Source organism: Eptatretus burgeri, chromosome 4 (genome assembly GCF_056783735.1).
Source record: "Eptatretus burgeri isolate ZD-2024b chromosome 4, Ebu_testis_v1, whole genome shotgun sequence".
Lineage (NCBI taxonomy): Eukaryota > Metazoa > Chordata > Myxini > Myxiniformes > Myxinidae > Eptatretus > Eptatretus burgeri.
The window spans coordinates 77,282,802-77,302,524 of NC_140964.1; the positions used below are offsets into that span (position 1 = coordinate 77,282,802).

The 19,723-nt window shown below is 47.8% G+C and overlaps 1 protein-coding gene across 14 annotated transcripts in view; it reads left to right on the plus strand.

Moving 5' to 3' along the window:
- The window catches only part of LOC147028422 (corticotropin-releasing hormone receptor 2-like), a 262,752-nt gene that overhangs the window by 26,644 nt on the left and 216,385 nt on the right, over nucleotides 1-19,723 (plus strand). Inside the window, exon 1 of one of the 14 annotated variants that reach the window (XM_085878805.1) lies at nucleotides 18,490-18,535. The exons of the other annotated variants lie outside the window; for them this stretch is intronic. Within the exon in view, the coding sequence (XP_085734931.1) occupies nucleotides 18,505-18,535 (31 nt within the window). The 5' untranslated portion in view covers nucleotides 18,490-18,504. Of the gene's footprint in view, nucleotides 1-18,489; nucleotides 18,536-19,723 lie in introns of those variants that run through there. 14 annotated transcript variants of the gene reach the window in all.

The window sequence follows — 19,723 nt, forward strand, 5'->3', positions numbered from 1 at the left end:
TTCCGTTATGATGGTTGCTTTATAAAGAGCCTCTTTGTTGGATACCCCTGGCATTTTTACTGTTAAATAGGCTTGAAAACTTGGTTATGGTAAAGAGGTTTTGTTTTTTGTTCTGAAGCATATTCATGTGTCTTTGTTACCTGTTTCATGAGAGTGCAACATTTGCCTTTCAATGGGACCTGCACTACTATAACAATCAAATGTTTCTAAATGAGCCAGTCTTTAATTGTCCCTACTGGGATTATATTTGTAATGACAGGTTATTCATGGAATATTTTCTACATACTGGCTTGTCCAAGGTGGGTAATTTTGTGGATTCTGGCATAAACGGGTGGAAAGTGATGCTGCAGTTGCAACAACCATGGGTATTGGATCAGTTATGTCAGTTGTCAAAGTTTTATGGTAATTTGTTATCTCTCATCAGTATAATATCAGAATTAATTTATTCTTCTGATTCGGACACGGTCTCTGATTACTTGTCTTTTGGGTTCCTGGATGTATTGTTGCGGGGCCGGACGTCGGCCGTGAGCACGACCGCAAGATGGAGCTGCAAGTCGGCCCGACCGATCGCCCGGAATGTCTTGGTCGTCGCCCCGGATAACTCCGGAGCCGACGGATCCTCTATCCATCTATCGGACCGAAGTTCGCCAATGAGGTCGACCACGTGGGGTAGGGTCGATTGCCAACTTAAATTTACCTAAATACTCACGTGGTCCAACTACCGGGGAAATTCACCCTCGGCCGACTTTGTCCGAATCGAGTCGCGATCGCCGACTCGGATCCGGCGTAACCAAACGGAATTACCAAAGTCGCGCCGGACCAAATGACAATTTACCGGCCCGAACGGCAGTACTTATTCTCAATCACGCGTCGTGTCGAACCAATGAAAGAATGGACACGAACGAGCTGAAACATTGAACAAATGGGGGTTTATTTATACAATAATGGGGGGAACTAGGGAGGCACGCAAGGGCAGAGCTAAACCGAATAATAGAAATGAAAATACAAATATATACAGCAAAAGCACTTCAACAATTTACTACTAAAAGACGGCGCCCACAGGACACACATGCTCACAGAAAGAATCGGACCAAATGGTCTTTAATTGGACCTCCAGCCCTGAGGACAGTCGGGCTGAAGATCAGGGTAGGGTGAAGATCAGGGTAGGGTATATACAGGGTGTTCTACCTGGCCGCGAGCACGCGGCTGGGCGTCCACTCCTTCCCGGAGCTCCGGTCACCGAAGGACGGACTAGCGCAGCGGAACCCAGCTGAGGTGAGACGAGGTGATCTCCCTCGACGAAATAGGGTCGCTCGCTCTAACGTGCCAGATGAGGCACCTCTGAAGCGCGAGATGCAGTCCGCCGCGAACCCGGGCAGATACGCGCACTCCAGCAAACCCAGGACACCGCACACTCATTTTTGCTCGTGCCGACCACACTCTCTCTATCCTTCCTTCGAGGGAGGGTCCTCTTTTTATGGCCACTCGCCTTCTCATTGGTCGGAACCATCGCGCGATTCCCTGGCCGCCCTCCATTGGACAGGGGCACGGTAGGCGGGGCAACTCCCACCTCCCTGGGTGGAGTCCTGAGCGGAGGCGTTTGTGGTTCCGCCCACCGCCTCACCTCTGACCGCGTGTCTAATGGCGATCGTGTGGAGTCGGAGACGGGGCGGGGAAGACGCCCGCTCCTTGCCGATTGGCTAAGGAGGGACGCCATGCCTACGCTAGACTCCGCCCATGCGCGCCTGCTGGCGAGCGTGCGAAGAATGCCGCGAGCATCATGGCCTCAGGATGGAAGTGAAGATGGCGTTGTTATCGTTGGTGTTGTTAAATAAAAGAAAACCTCACTATTAAAATAACTTCACAGCGTATTTACATTTATTCACCCATTAGACTAGGGGATGGAAGCTATCTATAAAACACATACTTATCGAAAGAACTAAGCTATGGGAACCTGAATGTCTGTGTGCTCATGGCTTCCAGATTCGCAACGGTATTTCTTAACACTGTTGCTAATCATCACCTATCCCTTATCCTTTTGATATATTTTCAAAAACTCTTTACGTTTGGTGTATCAATGTCATTTTTGGTCAAATCCTTTAAAAACCTCAAATTGTCTCGATGGCAAGAGTATCTTCCCAATGCATCTCCTGATTAACCTAAATGGCAGGTCCAACACAAAGATCTGATTCCTAAGTTTGTATAGGATATTCGGTAGAGGTTGCTTCACTCAAACCATCAGCTGATCAAAATGTCATCAAGTATCAGTGAATCCTGTCCCTCTTGTTGTGTAGAGGACACATTATCTCATCCACTTCTACCTCTACTTCTGGTCTCTCTCCTCCCCCTCTAGTATAAGCTGATGGGTTTATTAAAGGGTCAAAACCTAAATTATGAACGGTTCCCAGCTGATCAGAAGGGCCATTGACTCGGTCATTTCAAGAGAAAACTCAATTAACTGTTTTCTTTCAAACGATTGAATGTTGTGAGGAATGTAAGTTTTCCTTTAGAATGGGTGGTTGTTGTCATTTCGAGTGGCTGCCTTGTTTGTACAAGTTATTGTTGTATGATTAATTATTTGCATTTTTATCTGTCTCAAACTGTTATTTCAAAGTATAGTACAACTTGAAGGAATTCTTCAGATCTTTCTCTCGTGCTTCATCGATTTAATTTGTTCTAAAAACAACTTGATTAGGCCGAGCGAAGCGAGGTCGAGTCCGTTTATTGCTGATACTTGAAACACCCTTCCAACCCATGCCTGCAGAAAACACCTTTTTTATGGAATGCCGGTCGCATTTTCTGTACAATTATCATGTAACTTTGTTTTTTTTTGTTTTTTTAAATCTCCATGGGTAGCCTCTCCTATGTCGATAGTTTCGTATCATTCACTCGAGCAGTTGCGGAGAAAACAAATTCAAAAGCGAATAAAGATGCAAAGTGAGGACGGAAAAAAAAAGTGAGGGCCTCGACCAATGTTCCACATCATAGTCAAGGATGGTTGTGGACGCCTATTAATAGTAAGCAGTTCTTTCGGGCACAAAATTCATCCTATTAAAATTGTGGCTTTAAATTTTGCATCTTTATTGCAAGCAAAACCTGAAATATGTAATAACCCTAGAGATGGATTGTGAAACCAAATTTAGACAATGGATTGGGAGTAGGTTATCCTAATTTGCAGATGACACGAAGCGAGGAGGTAAGGTAAGACAGAAGGGGGGGGGCGGGTGGGGTAATCTGATTCAGAAAAGCATAGATACTCTGATTGATTGGGTAAAAGATTGGCAGATGCAGATTAACACAAGTAAATGTAATGTGCTGGAGTTGGGGAAGAATAATGAAAATAGGGACGACACAAGGGGCAATATTGAAGTGTCACACAGGATAATGATCTGGGGGTGGTAATACATATGGGGGTGGGGCAGGTGGGGGGGGGGCTAAGCAGACAGAACAGTGCCAGGCAGCTAAAGGTAAAGCAAACAGGGTTTTAGGTTGTATTTGTAGATAGATGACTTTTAACTCAAAAGAGGTCATGATAATACTGCAGAGGAATTTTGTGAGACATCACCTGGAGTTGTGTTTAGTTGTGGTCACCCTGTCACCACATCTGAGGAAGGATGTAGCTGCCATTGAAAGGGTCCAGCACAGTGCACCCAGATTGATTACTGAGTGAGCTATATTCAGCTATGAGGAACGGCTAATAGAGACTGAACTTTATTCATTACAAAAGAAGCAATTACGAGGGGATCTGAAGAGGATGTTTAAGATAATGAAGGGTATTGACTCGTCAACAGAGGGAACAAGTTCAGAGAGGTTTTTCAGTACAATGGACAGCGATAGGATAGCTTGAGAGTGAAGAAGAGAGTTTTAACGAATCAGGGGTCTTTCAATCAGAGTACTGTATAGTTAATGCAAGGAATTGTCTCCCTGGAGCAGTGGTGTTAGCTAACACTGAGGAAAGGTTTAAACTCGAGTTGGACAGGTGCTTGGAAGCATTGAGGATGGAGGGCTACATGAATGAGTGCGGGCATGATGAGTCACATGACCTCCTCCTGCACCAGACTTCCTTGTACTGTACAATAATTCCTTGTATTAATCTCTTAAGGTAGTATGTATTTTGAATAGTTGTGTAATTACCTTCGCCGAAGGAGAGGGTATTGCATTTGGGTCCGTTTGTTTGTTTGTTTGTTTGTTTGTTTGTTACTTGCAAAATCGAAGATTTTTCAAGCATATTGGTCAGTCGATTTTGTTATTCTGTCTGTTTGTTTATCACATCCAAGTTTACAATTCTCAACTGATCGTCATGAAACTTTACCAAATGGTAGAGGTAGTCTCAACTGAGAAGCCCATTGATTTAGAGGTCAAAGGTCATCTTGAGGTCAAATTTCGAAAAATTGTCATTTTTCGATCCTCGTGGAGGATCTCAAAGTCTTACCCACGTTGTTGTTCTTGTGGACATTTTTGTTTCACAGCCTACAGTTTTCATCGAAACTTCCTGAAACTTGGTGTATATATGTAAAAATACCCTGCGCAGACAGTAACCATCTCCGATTTTGAAAATCCCTCCAATAAAAAAAGTTATGACGTCAAAATATCTCCGCTAATGGAAATCGCCTAAAAAATTATCTCTGAAACTAGGCAAGCTTTTTGAATTCTGTTTGCGGGAATCGAACAGGGCATTAGCAGAGATGAATTACCGCACATATGATGCATCACTATGACGTCATAGCAATTTTTATGACGTCATTCCTATTTTTTGACATTTTTTGTTTCACAACCCAGAGTTTTCATCGGATCTTCGTGAAACTTGCCATGTATATGGAGAAAGCCCACACACAGGCAGTAACCATCTCCGATTTTGGAAATTCTTCCTAGAAAAAAAGTTGACGTCATAATATTGCCGCTAATGGAAATCGCCTATACCATTATCTCCGAAACTCGGCAAGCTGTTTGAATTTTGTTTGCGGGAATCAAGCCGGGCATTAGCACAGATTATAATTTATCGCAAACCTGATACATCACAATGATGTCATATTCGTTTTTATGACGTCATCATTAAGAGGACGAGGATCTTTGCTCATTTGAGCTTGTTCATCTTGAAAAATGACTTGAAATTTGAACACGATTTACATATTGTGTCGTCGGATTGGGAAACCAACTTTTTTTGAGATCAAAAGGTCAAAGGTTAACTCAAGGTCAAAAACTAAAATCATCAATTTCAATCTGAAAAATAATCAATTTTAATCCAATTGACCTGAGCTTTGATTAAGATTGTCAATTTTAATCTTATTCAAATGCACAGTTTGATGTATCCATGGCAACCTTTGGAGAGGGAGGAGGATTTTGCAAGTATTGTGCTCTACACGACATCCTTTTTGTTTGTGTGTTTGTTTGTCCGCACAGAATTTTGTGTCTTCCTGCACAACCATCGTCGGATTGAGACAAAATCTTCACCATAGGTGCGACTATGCATGTAGAATGTTTTAATAATTATGACATCGTAGGTCACGTGGTGTGGCAGCCATGTTGGAAAAATAAAACTTTGGACTTCTGCATCTCTGAAACTGCATTAAGGAAAAATTTGAAACTTAGCACACGGCAAGTACTCCTCATGGGGAATAAGTGTGATTTTTTTTTTTAATTATGTCATAGGTGCCGTCGTTAAGATGTCATAATTGCATATGTAAAATGCTACATCTGATCAGTATGAAAATATTTGAGGGGGATCGAGGGATAAAATGTTCCACAGAAATTTTTTTGATGTCATTGGTCACATGATTCGGCAGCCACACACATATATATATATATATATATATATATATATATATATATATATATATATATATATATATATATATATATATATATATATATATATATATATATTGTTGCGGATTCGTGCCCGCCGGCGTGCTGACGGCCACGTAACTCGAATCGTGGCACGTCGCCCACCGGACGGACAATCCAGTCGTGACCCTCTCGGACTAACGCCGGGAACCAGTCACGGGTGGACCTTTCGGTCTCACCACGATCGTGCCAATCGGCCCCCGCGTGGGATAGGGTTGCTCGCCAAATTCGACCTACCTAAGTACCCACACGGAGGGTAGACCGGGCGATCGCACCTCGCCGCAGGTCGACTTCGGACACGGGCCACTTTAAGCGACCCGTTCCGTACTATCGGGATAACCGAGCGGTGTTATTCGTCGGCCCCGACGGTTCGATTAATTATCGGGCGTTTTAGCCCACGACCAACCCTTTACGTGAAGCAAGATGGAGATTCAATAGAGGAAAAGACAAAGCGAAGCGGGAAAACAGTTCAACCTGAAGCACATTTATTTCGCGATGAACGGAAAGCACACATATACAATTCCACCAAAAGCACATGTAAAAGAAGAAGACAATGCAATATTACACAAAAAGCAAATGCAACAATGCAGATCTAACCAACTACCGGGCACACGGCACCACTTATACAATTTTACTTCACAGACGGCGCCGACAACACATATTCCCAAAGCAAAAGAAAAGAGAACCACCCTCCAGGATGAGGGGGGTAGGCGGGCCTGGGGCCGAGACCGTGTCAGGCCTACCCGTTTGATGATGAGACGCGGAGCGGCGGTGGTGCCTCAACTCCACGGGCCTCGCGGACAGTGTCTGGTAGGGGGTGGGAAAGGGGCCCCCTTTGTCGCACTATCTCAGCGCGGGGGGAAACAGGAGGGGGTTGCTGATGCTCAGGGGAAGGAGGATATCACCCTGTCTCGGGTCCCGCGGCGAGCGTCTCCTCAACCTCGGTCGCATTGCTGGCCTCTCCCTCTGCAGCTCCCGGCACCGACGCGAGCACCCCACGCAAAGCAAAAATTGAACGGGGCTGGTGAACAGGGGCAATGGGCATGGCATGGCAAAGGCAGCAGGCAAACACAGCCGGCAGATGAACTGGCCGGCACAGGCCTTGAAGTACCACAGCTGCAGATGATCCGGCCGGCACAGGCCTTGCAGCAACACAACAGCTGCCGATGAAGTGGGCCGGCACAGGCCTTGAAGAAAAACAGCCAGCCGGCAGATGAAGCTGGCCAGCCTTTGCCGTTCAGTGGAGGTTGGTGGAGGGAGTGCGGTGGTGCTGGCCACTCGGAAGGCGGGCTCGGACCTACCTACCTGTCTCCCTCCCACCTATCGCCTTTGCCTGTCACTGTCCATACCCACTCCCTTAATTTGTCCAAACCCCAATTTAGCCCCAACTTATTTTTTTATTTTTTTTTATTTTTACTTCCCCAATATAAATCGTCCCCTAACCCCCTTTATCGTCTTTGTTCGGCTAACCTATCCTGTCACCTATATCGGCTATCCTGAAGAGTCGCAGCCCGCATAAATGACATTTATTCCCTCTAAACAACGGGTTTGGGCCTAACTGAGATATCTGGTAACTATCTGATAACTTGGCCTACTCCCAACCCCAACGTTCCCTTCCCGGAGGGGAATAAGGGAGAGCTAGCGTCCTGTGTCGAGGCCCAACGAAGCCTCAGGATGGCCTCCCCAGAGTTCAGCGATCTATAACACAAAGTGGGTCCAGCGGCCCACAACGAGAGCGAGGGGATGGATGGTGCGGAGGGGTACATCTCCTAATCTACCCTATCCATTTAACTGTTAAACTACCCCGGGGCTTTCAACAAGCGCCTCTCGCTTAAACTATTGGTTCTAACAACCCAGATTCCCGTCGCCTGTGTTGGTGTCCTCACATTTTCGGGCCTCGCCCCCCAATTTTCTCTCCGTGCCCTCACACGGTCTCATGGCTGGGACACGTGGCTCCCTTTGGCAGGCACGACCCTCTGCCAATTCCCCAGCTATGGCACCCCCGGGCACTACACTGCCTCCGAGCCTACCAGCTCCCTAACACCGGGGAGTGCCCCCCATGGCACCTCCCCTGAAACGCACACGTGGCAGGCTGGCTTCCCAGGCCCCTTTTCGAGGGTCACCCGTGCCCACAACACTGCCCACGCGGCTAATGGCGCCCCGGGCCCCCGCACCAAGCAGGCGCACCCGTGCCCACTACGCTATCCCGGCCCCCCATGGGCCCTTGGCCTACCACGGCCGACTAGCCTGGTGCCCGGGGTACCCACTCAGCGATAATCACCTTTCGCAGCCACGCTCCCAGCCCGTCAACAGGGCTCCTGCACCCCTCCAAACGGGTTTCGAGCCTACATTCACACCAACAGCAAAACGACTTCCATTTTTGTTAATTTGACTAACCCCCTAACTCACTTTATACTGACCCCGGGGTCCCTTGGGCAGGAGTCACTCCTCCCCCCAATCACTCATCGCACCATGCATTCCCCATTCGCTCCACTCACACGGACCCGCTGGCCTCACTCACTCACGCAGCACATGTACTCACTCAACTCACCAACTCTTCAACACACACACCGCTGAACTCTGCCATCCTGCTATCTGCATCCCCTAACTAACTCGTGCTCCCACGTCGTCCCTTAAACTACAGCACGTTCCATTTAACACTACGTAGCTAAACTACGTCTCCGCTACACATCCAAAGTCTGTCTCTGTCTCCAAAATAATCCCATACTCCATTTTCCCAACCTAAATCTGACTAACAATCCCTCTAACTAATCCATTCCACGGACTCCATGAGGACTTACCCCTGCCCCATGAAGTCGGTCGAACTCAGCTAACCCTTCCCCCTAACTAGTTTCCATCCTGTGCCCCGGTAAGGGGGTCTTCCACCCCTTGCCCAGGAATCCTGTGCACCCGAAAGTGAGGCTTGCTGTTTCTTTTTTTTTTTCTAATTGTGCAGCACCAGCGCGGGAACACAGCTCGCGCACTTTGCACCTGCCCGTGACGTCATGCAGCTGCACGTGTTCCTCGTCCCTCCTTGGACGGTACCATCCGGCAGGGATACCCCTCCTGCCGGATTCCAACCCCACGTGCAGCCATGGCGTCACCGTGCGCATAAAAAAAAAACAAGCCCCACGTCTCGAGGGGTTCCCCACGCGAACACATGTGCTTTGCCCGTTGGAGCTTCACACACACGATCGCGTGGAGAACCCGTCCAGTCCAAATCCATAATCCTGCCTAAACTTTGTCCGTCCGTGGGATCGGCAAATCCACCGCGTGCGTTTCCGGACCGGGACTTCACTCTCGCCAGCGAGCACGTGGGGGCCTCGTGCGCTGCACAGCACGGACCTCGTGCTCACTGCTGGGTGAACCCGGCACGGTCCCCGAAACAACTACAGCCGCTACTCGGCTTTCTTTCTTCTGTCGCCGTCGTCGTCGCCATTCGACCCACGCACACCTGCGTGTTACGACGCTCACACTCCATTCCATTACATTCACACCGGGAGACGCGGCTGCGTGCTCCCGCATGCCAACCGACATCTCCCTCACATACCGCTCTCTCACTCACACGGTCTCCCTTGCATAAACCATACCACTCACACGTGGTGCTCCATTCATACAAACTACTCCACTCACACCCGCGGGGGCACTCACCCGCGGTGCCTCACTCACACACCGTGCCTCACTCACACACGCGGGGGCACTCACCCGCGGTGCCTCATCCACACACCGTCCCTCACTCACACACGCGGGGGAACTCACCCGCGGTGCCTCATCCACACACCGGTGCCTCATCCACACACCGTCCCTCACTCACACACGCGGGGGCACTCACCCGCGGTGCCTCATCCACACTGGCCGTTTCATCCACACACACGGCCTCTTCCACACACGGTGCCTCATCCACACACGGCGCCTCATCCACACACGGCGTGCTGGGAAGCACGTACTCTGGCACCATCGCCACCACACCACTCACACACGGGGTCGCTTCCACACACGGGGACGCACTCACGCCTTGCACCACACACACAGGGACAACCACACTGGGGATTCGTGTCCCCACAAGAGTCTCCGGGGCCTCTATACCCCCCAAGCTCTCCGTGCACCTGTCCACAGCACTCCTCCCCTCGACCTCGCAAAGCACGACCGAACTCACCTGGTCGTGACTCGCCTCAAGGGGGCATACTCCCTCCCCTCGTTCCTGGAGGAGGCCATCCAACTGCTCGCACCGGGCCTCCACCCAGTCCACCAGCTCACCCTCATTATCCTCCACTACCTCCGTGTGTGTGTGTGCGTCACTTACCCCGTCTTCATCGTGCAGTCTTCCCTCTATCGTTCCCATCTCCCGTGTCTCTGCCAACTCTTCACCCTTTACCTCCCTTGTCTCAACTATCTTTATTTCCTTTGTCGTCACCTCGTGTCTCGTCTCACACGTTTTGGTCTCCCCATTTAATTTTTCCCTTTCGGTCATCGTCACGACCCTCGCCCAACACGCCCCCCGAATTATTTTTTCACCCGCCTCCACCGCGGGCCCGACAGCCGTTGCACCCCCTTCCAGCTCGTTCGCTCCCACACGTGGAGTCGCCATTTTTATCTCCATGGTCACGGCCTTCATGCCCGCCTGCAGGCATCGGCCCATGTTCTGCGTCTCACCCCGCAGCTTTTTCGTTTCCTCCTTCATGTTTGTTTCCATTCCGTTCATTTGTTGTGTATTCGCATCCAATTTTTGTGTATTCGCATCCATCTTTTCGTTCATGTTCGCATTTATCTTTTCGTTCATGCCTTTCATTTCGTTTTTCATTTAATTTGTCATTGCCGCCAGCATGGCGCATAGCTGGGCCATGTCGGGTGCGCTTGGGTGAGCCGTTTCGGCAAGGGTCGGGGGGTTTTGGTGGAGAGGGGGGGGGGGAAGTGTCATACACCGCGGCCGCTGCCGCACCCATTTCGGGCTCTGGGTTCAGTTGGGCGAGTTCGTTTTCCTGTACAACCAACATTTCCTGCGCGGGGATTTCATCCTGAGCCATGGATTCTACACATTCTACATCCATTTCTAATACCCCCGGCTCCTGCTCGCCTTGAGACGCCATCTTGCTTCTCTTAAAGGGTTAATTTAGCTCGCTCGTAATTTGGAGGGAATCGGGGGTCGCTCCTCTCACCCCTGGACCGATTCCCGTGAATTTAATTGGAGACAGGAGAGCCCGTTTTCCCGTTCTCCGATACCAGTGCCGCGAGGAGGGCGATGAGTTTGTATCGCACGACCTGACACCAGTGTTGCGGATTCGCGCCCGCCGGCGTGCTGACGGCCACGTAACTCGAATCGTGGCACGTCGCCCACCGGACGGACAATCCAGTCGTGACCCTCTCGGACTAACGCCGGGTACCAGTCACGGGTGGACCTTTCGGTCTCACCACGATCGTGCCAATCGGCCCCCGCGTGGGATAGGGTTGCTCGCCAAATTCGACCTACCTAAGTACCCACACGGAGGGTAGACCGGGCGATCGCACCTCGCCGCAGGTCGACTTCGGACACGGGCCACTTTAAGCGACCCGTTCCGTATTATCGGGATAACCGAGCGGTGTTATTCGTCGGCCTCGACGGTTCGATTAATTATCGGGCGTTTTAGCCCACGACCAACCCTTTACGTGAAGCAAGATGGAGATTCAATAGAGGAAAAGACGAAGCGAAGCGGGAAAACAGTTCAACATGAAGCACATTTATTTCGCGATGAACGGAAAGCACACATATACAATTCCACCAAAAGCACATGTAAAAGAAGAAGACAATGCAATATTACACAAAAAGCAAATGCAACAATGCAGATCTAACCGACGACCGGGCACACGGCAACACTTATACAATTTTACTTCAAAGACGGCGCCGACAACACATATTCCCAAAGCAAAAGAAAAGAGAACCACCCTCCAGGATGAGGGGGGTAGGCGGGCCTGGGGCCGAGACCGTGTCGGGCCTACCCGTTTGATGATGAGACGCGGAGCGGCGGTGGTGCCTCAACTCCGCGGGCCTCGCGGACAGTGTCTGGTAGGGGGTGGGAAAGGGGCCCCCTTTGTCGCACTATCTCAGCGCGGGGGGGAAACAGGAGGGGGTTGCTGATGCTCGGGGGAAGGAGGATATCACCCTGTCTCGGGTCCCGCGGCGAGCGTCTCCTCCTCGACCTCGGTCGCGTTGCTGGCCTCTCCCTCTGCAGCTCCCGGCACCGACGCGAGCACCCCTCATCCGCTTTCGCGGCCGCCACCTCTCCACAGCTCCGTCTACACGCCCTCTCCGTCTCCTCTCTTGGCTCGTCCCAACTCTTCACTCTTGACTTCTCCCACTTCTTTCCAGCACCACCGCCGCTCCGCGTCTCATCATCAAACGGGTAGGCCCGACACGGTCTCGGCCCCAGGCCCGCCTACCCCCCTCATCCTGGAGGGTGGTTCTCTTTTCTTTTGCTTTGGGAATATGTGTTGTCGGCGCCGTCTTTGAAGTAAAATTGTATAAGTGTTGCCGTGTGCCCGGTAGTCGGTTAGATCTGCATTGTTGCATTTGCTTTTTGTGTAATATTGCATTGTCTTCTTCTTTTACATGTGCTTTTGGTGGAATTGTATATGTGTGCTTTCCGTTCATCGCGAAATAAATGTGCTTCATGTTGAACTGTTTTCCCGCTTCGCTTCGTCTTTTCCTCTATTGAATCTCCATCTTGCTTCACGTAAAGGGTTGGTCGTGGGCTAAAACGCCCGATAATTAATCGAACCGTCTAGGCCGACGAATAACACTGCTCGGTTATCCCGATAGTACGGAACGGGTCGCTTAAAGTGGCCCGTGTCCGAAGTCGACCTGCGGCGAGGTGCGATCGCCCGGTCTACCCTCCGTGTGGGTACTTAGGTAGGTCGAATTTGGCGAGCAACCCTATCCCACGCGGGGGCCGATTGGCACGATCGTGGTGAGACAGAAAGGTCCACCCGTGACTGGTTCCCGGCGTTAGTCCGAGAGGGTCACGACTGGATTGTCCGTCCGGTGGGCGACGTGCCACGATTCGAGTTACGTGGCCGTCATCACGCCGGCGGGCGCGAATCCGCAACAATATATATATATATATATATATATATATATATATATATATATATATATATATATATATATATATATATATATATATATATATATATATATATATTTTTTTTTTTAACCTTCAAAAATCTTCTCTGAAGTGGCTGAACAGATCGAGGTGAATTTTTTACACGTATGACTGCCTGTCCATGAGGAACAAAAGGTTCACACATAAGGTTATATGGCTTGGCAGCCATATTGGATTTACCCTAAAACCGATAAAAATTTTCTTCTCCAGAAAGGCTGGACAGATCGAGGAGAAACTTCACACAAATGTTTCCCAACCCTTGGGTGTACAAGTTTGTTAAGGAATGATCGATAGGTCACATTGTTTGGCAGCCATATTGGATTGAAGAAAAATATTAAATAATGTTTTCTGTGGAACCACTTAATCAATCGACGCGAAACTTGATATTTATGATCGAGTAAAGATGGGCAATAAATATTTTATATTTCAACTTGATCAGACACATGGTCTGGCAGCCAGAATTATTTAATTTTTTTAATCTGGGTTTTTATTTTTTGAATAAGGTTCACTTGGCTGTGCCTGCATGGGTTTGAGGGTAGAGGAGTAGCAGCTGAAATGCGAATCCTATCCAGATTCCTCCTGAGGACTTAATCTTTGCTTTTTGCTTGTTCGTGTTCCTTCTGATGACTCCAATGCAGGACTATACATGTTTGGTCTTCCATTTGATTTGAATTGAATATATTTTAATCCCATTCTAAATTCAATTGAATCTTAATTAAAAATGTCATAGGTCAGGGTCAGGTGTCCAATCAAAGCAAGGCAGCTTCGCACCCGGTCATCACTGCCAGCAGTTATAAAGTGGTAGTTCTAATTATGTCTCTTATTAATTGCATAACACACCAGTACACAAATACCACACAAAGTACACCACACAAAACCACACAACGACCACACAAAACAAGTCCTGGTGAGGGTCTGCAATCTCTGCTCGTTTTTTGTTAATTCGTGCAATGAGCCAAACTCGATGAGTATATAATTTTCTGCCATATTTGGAATGCTACTAGCAATATTCATCATGGTTGCTCAAGACTGCCATTCACCTGTGATGTGAAAACAACCTGAGAACAATAATTTGTATGGAGTATTGGAGTTGCTGACCCAGACAGCAACCACACTCTTTTAAGGGATAGCCAAGAAGATCAGACCACTTGCTTCCTATGGCTTGAGGCAGGAATTTGTAATTTGTTCACAGTGTCAGCGATAACTCGCTCACTCTTTGCCAAAAACACCCAAGGATCTTTGACATTCACCAATGCCTTAGTGCTCACAGATGGGTCCATTGGTTGAATGACTATCCAATGGATAGTACACACATTGACACATCACCTTCCGTGTGAAATACCAGGGTGAACATTTATAGTTGGGTCGAGGTTCAAACCCAGACAAGACAAGCAAAAGGTGAGTGCGCATACTTCTCGACCATCCTGTGAGCCCCAATCTTCATTCAATTTCAACCAATCAATTATGGCTCACTTTGAAATGGATAGTTTATGAAAGGAAATGGCATTGAGAATGAATCATTTTACTTGACTTCTTTTTCTAATTTTTTAACACCAATGGATGCCACAGATTCCAGGTAATTTACCCCATTTCAACCGGTTCACCGCAACCTGTGTTTCCACAAGCGAAGGTGGATCACAGTTGATTGGAGGGTCAGAAATAAGGATAGTAACACAGCTGATATCCAACTCAACAGCTGGTGGATCAGCCTGGTACAGCAGCTCAAAGTAACCGGCCCAGCGGACCATCACTTCAAACTCGTCTGTCAAGAGCCCACCACCCTCCGCTCTAACTGCAGTACACCGAGGGACAGGCTTGGAGGAAGGCAATGCGCAAATTCCTTTGTAAGCAGGATGAGAATCACCTGACAAGAGATGATGCTCTACCCCTTCACAGATTACTCAAACAATGGCCTCCTTGTCCAGCCTCAGCACACATACAGTTTTATGTCTCAACTCCATGAACAGCTCAGCTCTGCCATTAAGCCTGGCCCTGCAACTCTGGTGAATGATATCCAGTGTCCCTTGAGAGACAACATTCTTCTTCGCACCACAGTGAGTTCCAAGACATCCACTGGCAACATAAAGGATGGTGGTCTTGAAGGCACTCCACAACTCTTCAGGATTCCGCAAAGCACACAGACCCCCCCAAATCCCCACTCAGCATGTTCGCAAACACCTCAGCTACCCTCTCATCCTCGAGCTTGAAAGAGGAGTACTAGCTGTCTCTGTTGGGATGGTACCATTTTCCCAGATTTCAGCTGCAACTTCAGAGTTGCTACCACAAGCGTGTGGTCGGAATTGAGGAACTGAACACTCCGATATACCCTAAAGTTCTGGATCAACCTCCAGTGACCATCAACGAGCACTTGATCAATCTCCTTTGCCACACCTACAGCGGTGGAAGTCCAGCAATGAGCTTGTGGGTGCTGAAACCATGAACCAGTCATCCTAAGTCCATGACTTCTGGCAAAGTCAAGAAACTTAGTGCTATTCTGATTCACAGTTCCAGACCCATGGGGACCAACACATGTCTCATCACCATCCCTATCAGTTCCAGTCGATACATTGAAATCCCCAAGACAAGACGAGTATCTCACCTAGGGCACTGATCAACGACAGACTCGAGCATGGCATAGAATGCGTCCTTGACAGTAAGATCACTTGCCTCAGTCGGAATATGCACAGAGACAAGGGAAATGGCACCCAAGCAATGACGAATCCTTCGTCTCATAATATGCTCGTTGACTGGTGTTACCTCAATTACCATTAGAGTCAGCTTATTGGACATAGCTGCAGCAACTCTTTGGGCATGGTAAACATCAGCGCGACCAGACCAATAGGAGGTGTAACCACCTGTCATGATCTTGCCACTATCAACTCTCCGAACCTCAGAAAGTACTGTAATACTGATGTTCAAATGCTAGAGCTCAGATGATGACAGAGACCGGTGATCATCCTCTCTTCGGGATAGGACATTCTAGACACCCACCAAAAGGGACCGCCTCAGGTTAACTCAATGTGTCGCCATCTGTTGGACGACACCTTAGCACCACTCTGCCAGATACCACTACATTCTGACCCAGGAAGTTTACCCCGTGATTTTCCTCCTATCATCAAAAAATGAGGGTCCCCAAGGCTTTGCCCCAATCCCGTCATCCGGTGAGCTGCCCTGCGAAGGGCAGCAGCACAGGAGGTACTCCCACGGAGTGGGTTTTCAATTTTCTTTGTGTTTTGGGTTTTGCGGAGTGAAGGGTTTTTCAGTTGCTGGAATGCAAATCCTGCCACCAACCTCCTCAAAAAGAGTAACCCAACTCCAGGAGGACATACGCAGACACAGTTCGGCACTAGATATGGATGTCCGTTGGCTCACAAGGAGCTCCTCCACCCTTTGACAGGCTTTGTTTTTAATCCTGCTGGATGTCCATATCGTACACCCTCCTCACCAGAAAACCTGGTGGTGGAGACGGTTTAGTCACCGACAACCCATCCGTGAAAGAGGTTTGTCCAGGTTTACATGGTACCGGTAGCAAGTCACATATCTAATCTGGCCTGACCTGACAATAATATTAGTGGTGTATGCTTCAACATTGTAAGCAATAACGAAATGTGCTTCTCCATTGTGTCGGGTCGCTCATCTGCAGTGAGCACAAAAAGCACTTGTCTTCGGATATTTTCATTTCTGGACGCTTTCTGACGGTTCTGCGCTCCCCCCTCCCCCGGTGTATCAGCTTTGATGTCCATTGTTACATGAAATTTTATCTCTCTACCTCACCCAGAAGGAACAGAACAATAAAGTCGGCCAGTCAGTGAGTCATTAGAATGAGTTCATTACACACACACACACACACACACACACACACACACACACACACACACACACACACACACACACACACACACACACACACACACACACACACACACACACACACACACACACACATATCTTCTTCTTCTTCTTCTTCTTCTTTCGGCTGCTCCCGTTAGGGGTCGCCACAGCGGATCATCCGTATGATCCGCATAATGATTTGTCACAGGTTTTATGCCGGATGCCCTTCCTGACGCAACCCTGGTCGCCTCTTACGACACAGGGATCTGGTACACCTATTCTAACGGGTATACACCAGCCCAGTATACTGGTACTCACTTCGCCGACCTCGGAAGGATGACAGGCTGAGTCAACCCCCTGGTGTATTAATTCAGTGGCCCAACGGTTCTTGAACTCAGGACCTTTTGGATTCCAAGCCACTGCCCTAACCACTGCGCCAACACCAGGCTAATTAATATATATATATATATATATATATATATATATATATATATATATATATATATATATATATATATATATATATATATATATATATATATATATATATATATATATATATATATATATATATTTGGTGCTGTTATGCCTGGTGTGAGCTTAATGGTAAGGGTGGTGGGTTTGGTATCCTAGGATCCTGAGTTGAAATCCCACTTTGCTGTTGATTTAATACCAGGTGAGGTTGACTCTGTCTGTCATCCTTCTGAGGTCGGCAAAATGAGTGTCAGCTTGCTGGTATACTGTGTCGGAGTGGTGACCTGTCCAGGATTGTGCCCAATAGCCAAGGTGACTGCTTCGGCAGCACCAACACTCTGCTCAGAGTATGGGCCTGAAGGATGGATCTGGATGTTGGGATTATACCTTTTTGAAGAAGAAGGTGCTTCCAACCAATTGTAAAAACTAGATCAACTCCAATATGAGCAAAAATTCAAGAGCAGACCCGGTCTCAGGTGACATTTCAACAACTTCACAACCGGCTTCCTCGGGCACAATTGATAAACCCTAAGCCTCAGCACGTGTGCAGTTTTTATTTCGATGCGAGCGCTCATTTCCGGTCACATGCTGGTGCTCGAGGTCAAATGGAAGAGTACTTTTTATGTTTATTTTGCAAAACCAAAATAAACGCCAAATCACATCATTGATGGGGTCCTCTGCTCTTTTTTGTTACCAAGCTCGTTAACTGACGTATTATGTGAAAAGCCGGGAGGGTGGTCTAACTGGGAAGATGGTGGACATCCCCACACAATATACACCTCTGATGCAAATGGCAAAAACTGGATGGTGCAAACGACTGGGTAAGGCAAGCAACAAACAACACACCACATTCACATGTGCACAACACCCAACGAGAACCCCAACACTCGCACAACCAACACCTCATCATGCCCAACCCGGACTTGAAACCAGCTGTGTTCCTGCCCCGGAAACACAAAAACAACAACAAGCACACACATTTGTTCACCCACACACAATACAACACCAGATCACATGTAAGTAAAAACAAAAAATAGAGCAGAGCACCCCTTCAATGATGTGATTTGATGTTTATTTTGCTTTTGCAAAATAATATAAAAAAAGCACTCCTCCATCTGACCTCGAGCATCAGCACATGACCGGAAATGAATGGTCAGATAGAAATAAAAATCGGATATGTGCCGAGGCTCAAGGTCTATTGTGCCTGAGGAAGCCGGCTATGGAGTTGGTGAAACGTCACCTGAGACCAGGTCTACTCTTGCTTTTTTGTTCTAATTATCACTGGTTTACCAAAAAAATAAAAAAAATTCTGAGGCAAGCATGTGAATAGGTGTTTGACTAATTTTGATATGCTGAATTCAAATTTCTAAACTTTTGCTCTATCACCTCTAGTTTTTTTGCTTTCAAATATCCCATTTTTTTTATTATAATGCGTATATTTATAATATAATGTAGCCTGGTGTTGGCGCAGTGGTTAGGGCAGCGGCTTGGGATCCAAAAGGTCCTGAGTTCAAGCCCCGTTGGGCCACTGAATTAATACACACCAGGAGGTTGACTCAGCCTGTCATCCTTCCGAGGTCGGCGAAATGAGTACCAGTATACTGGGCTGGTGTATACCCCGGTTAAAATAGGTGTACCATATCCCTGTGTCGTAAGAGGCGACCAGGGTTGCGTGAGGAAGGGCATCCGGCGTAAAATATGTGCCAAATCACTATGCGGATCATATGGATGATCCGCTGTGGCGACCCCTAACGGGAGCAGCCGAAAGAAGAAGAAGAAGACGAAGAAGAAGAAGATTTATATTATAATGTGTTTATTTCATATATCTATTATTCCAGGTGTGTGTGTGTGTGTGTGTGTGTGTGTGTGTGTGTGTGTGTGTGTGTGTGTGTGTGTGTGTGTGTGTGTGTGTGTGTGTGTGTGTGTGTGTGTGTGTGTGTGTGTGTGTGTGTGTGTGTGTGTGTGTGTGTGTGTGTGTGTGTGTGTGTGTGTGTGTGTGTGTGTGTGACCGCTGTTTCTCGACAACCACTGGTCCGATCTAAGTGAAACTTGCCAGGAATATTGCTGGGGACCTGAGGATGTGCCTTTTCAAGGTTTGATATTAATCGGACAAGTGCTTCCGAAGTTATGGCCATTTATTTACCAACCAAAGACAAGACACGTTGCTCCGAGGGCGTGGCCGATGGGGAAGGGAACATCAGTCACATTCCCCATTACGGGTTACAACGTACGGACTTCCGGAAAGTGATGACTTCGTGTATTCTAATAATTTCTCGATTTCTTATGCACATTTATAGATAAGCACAATGCCCTAATCCAGTCGTCGTTTACGAGAGCGAAGCAATGGACTGTGTGTTTGTTTTAAAGTTTTTTTTTATTTATTTTTTATTTTTTTGGTATGTACATTTTTTTTTGTTTTTTTTTCTCTTCTCTTCTCT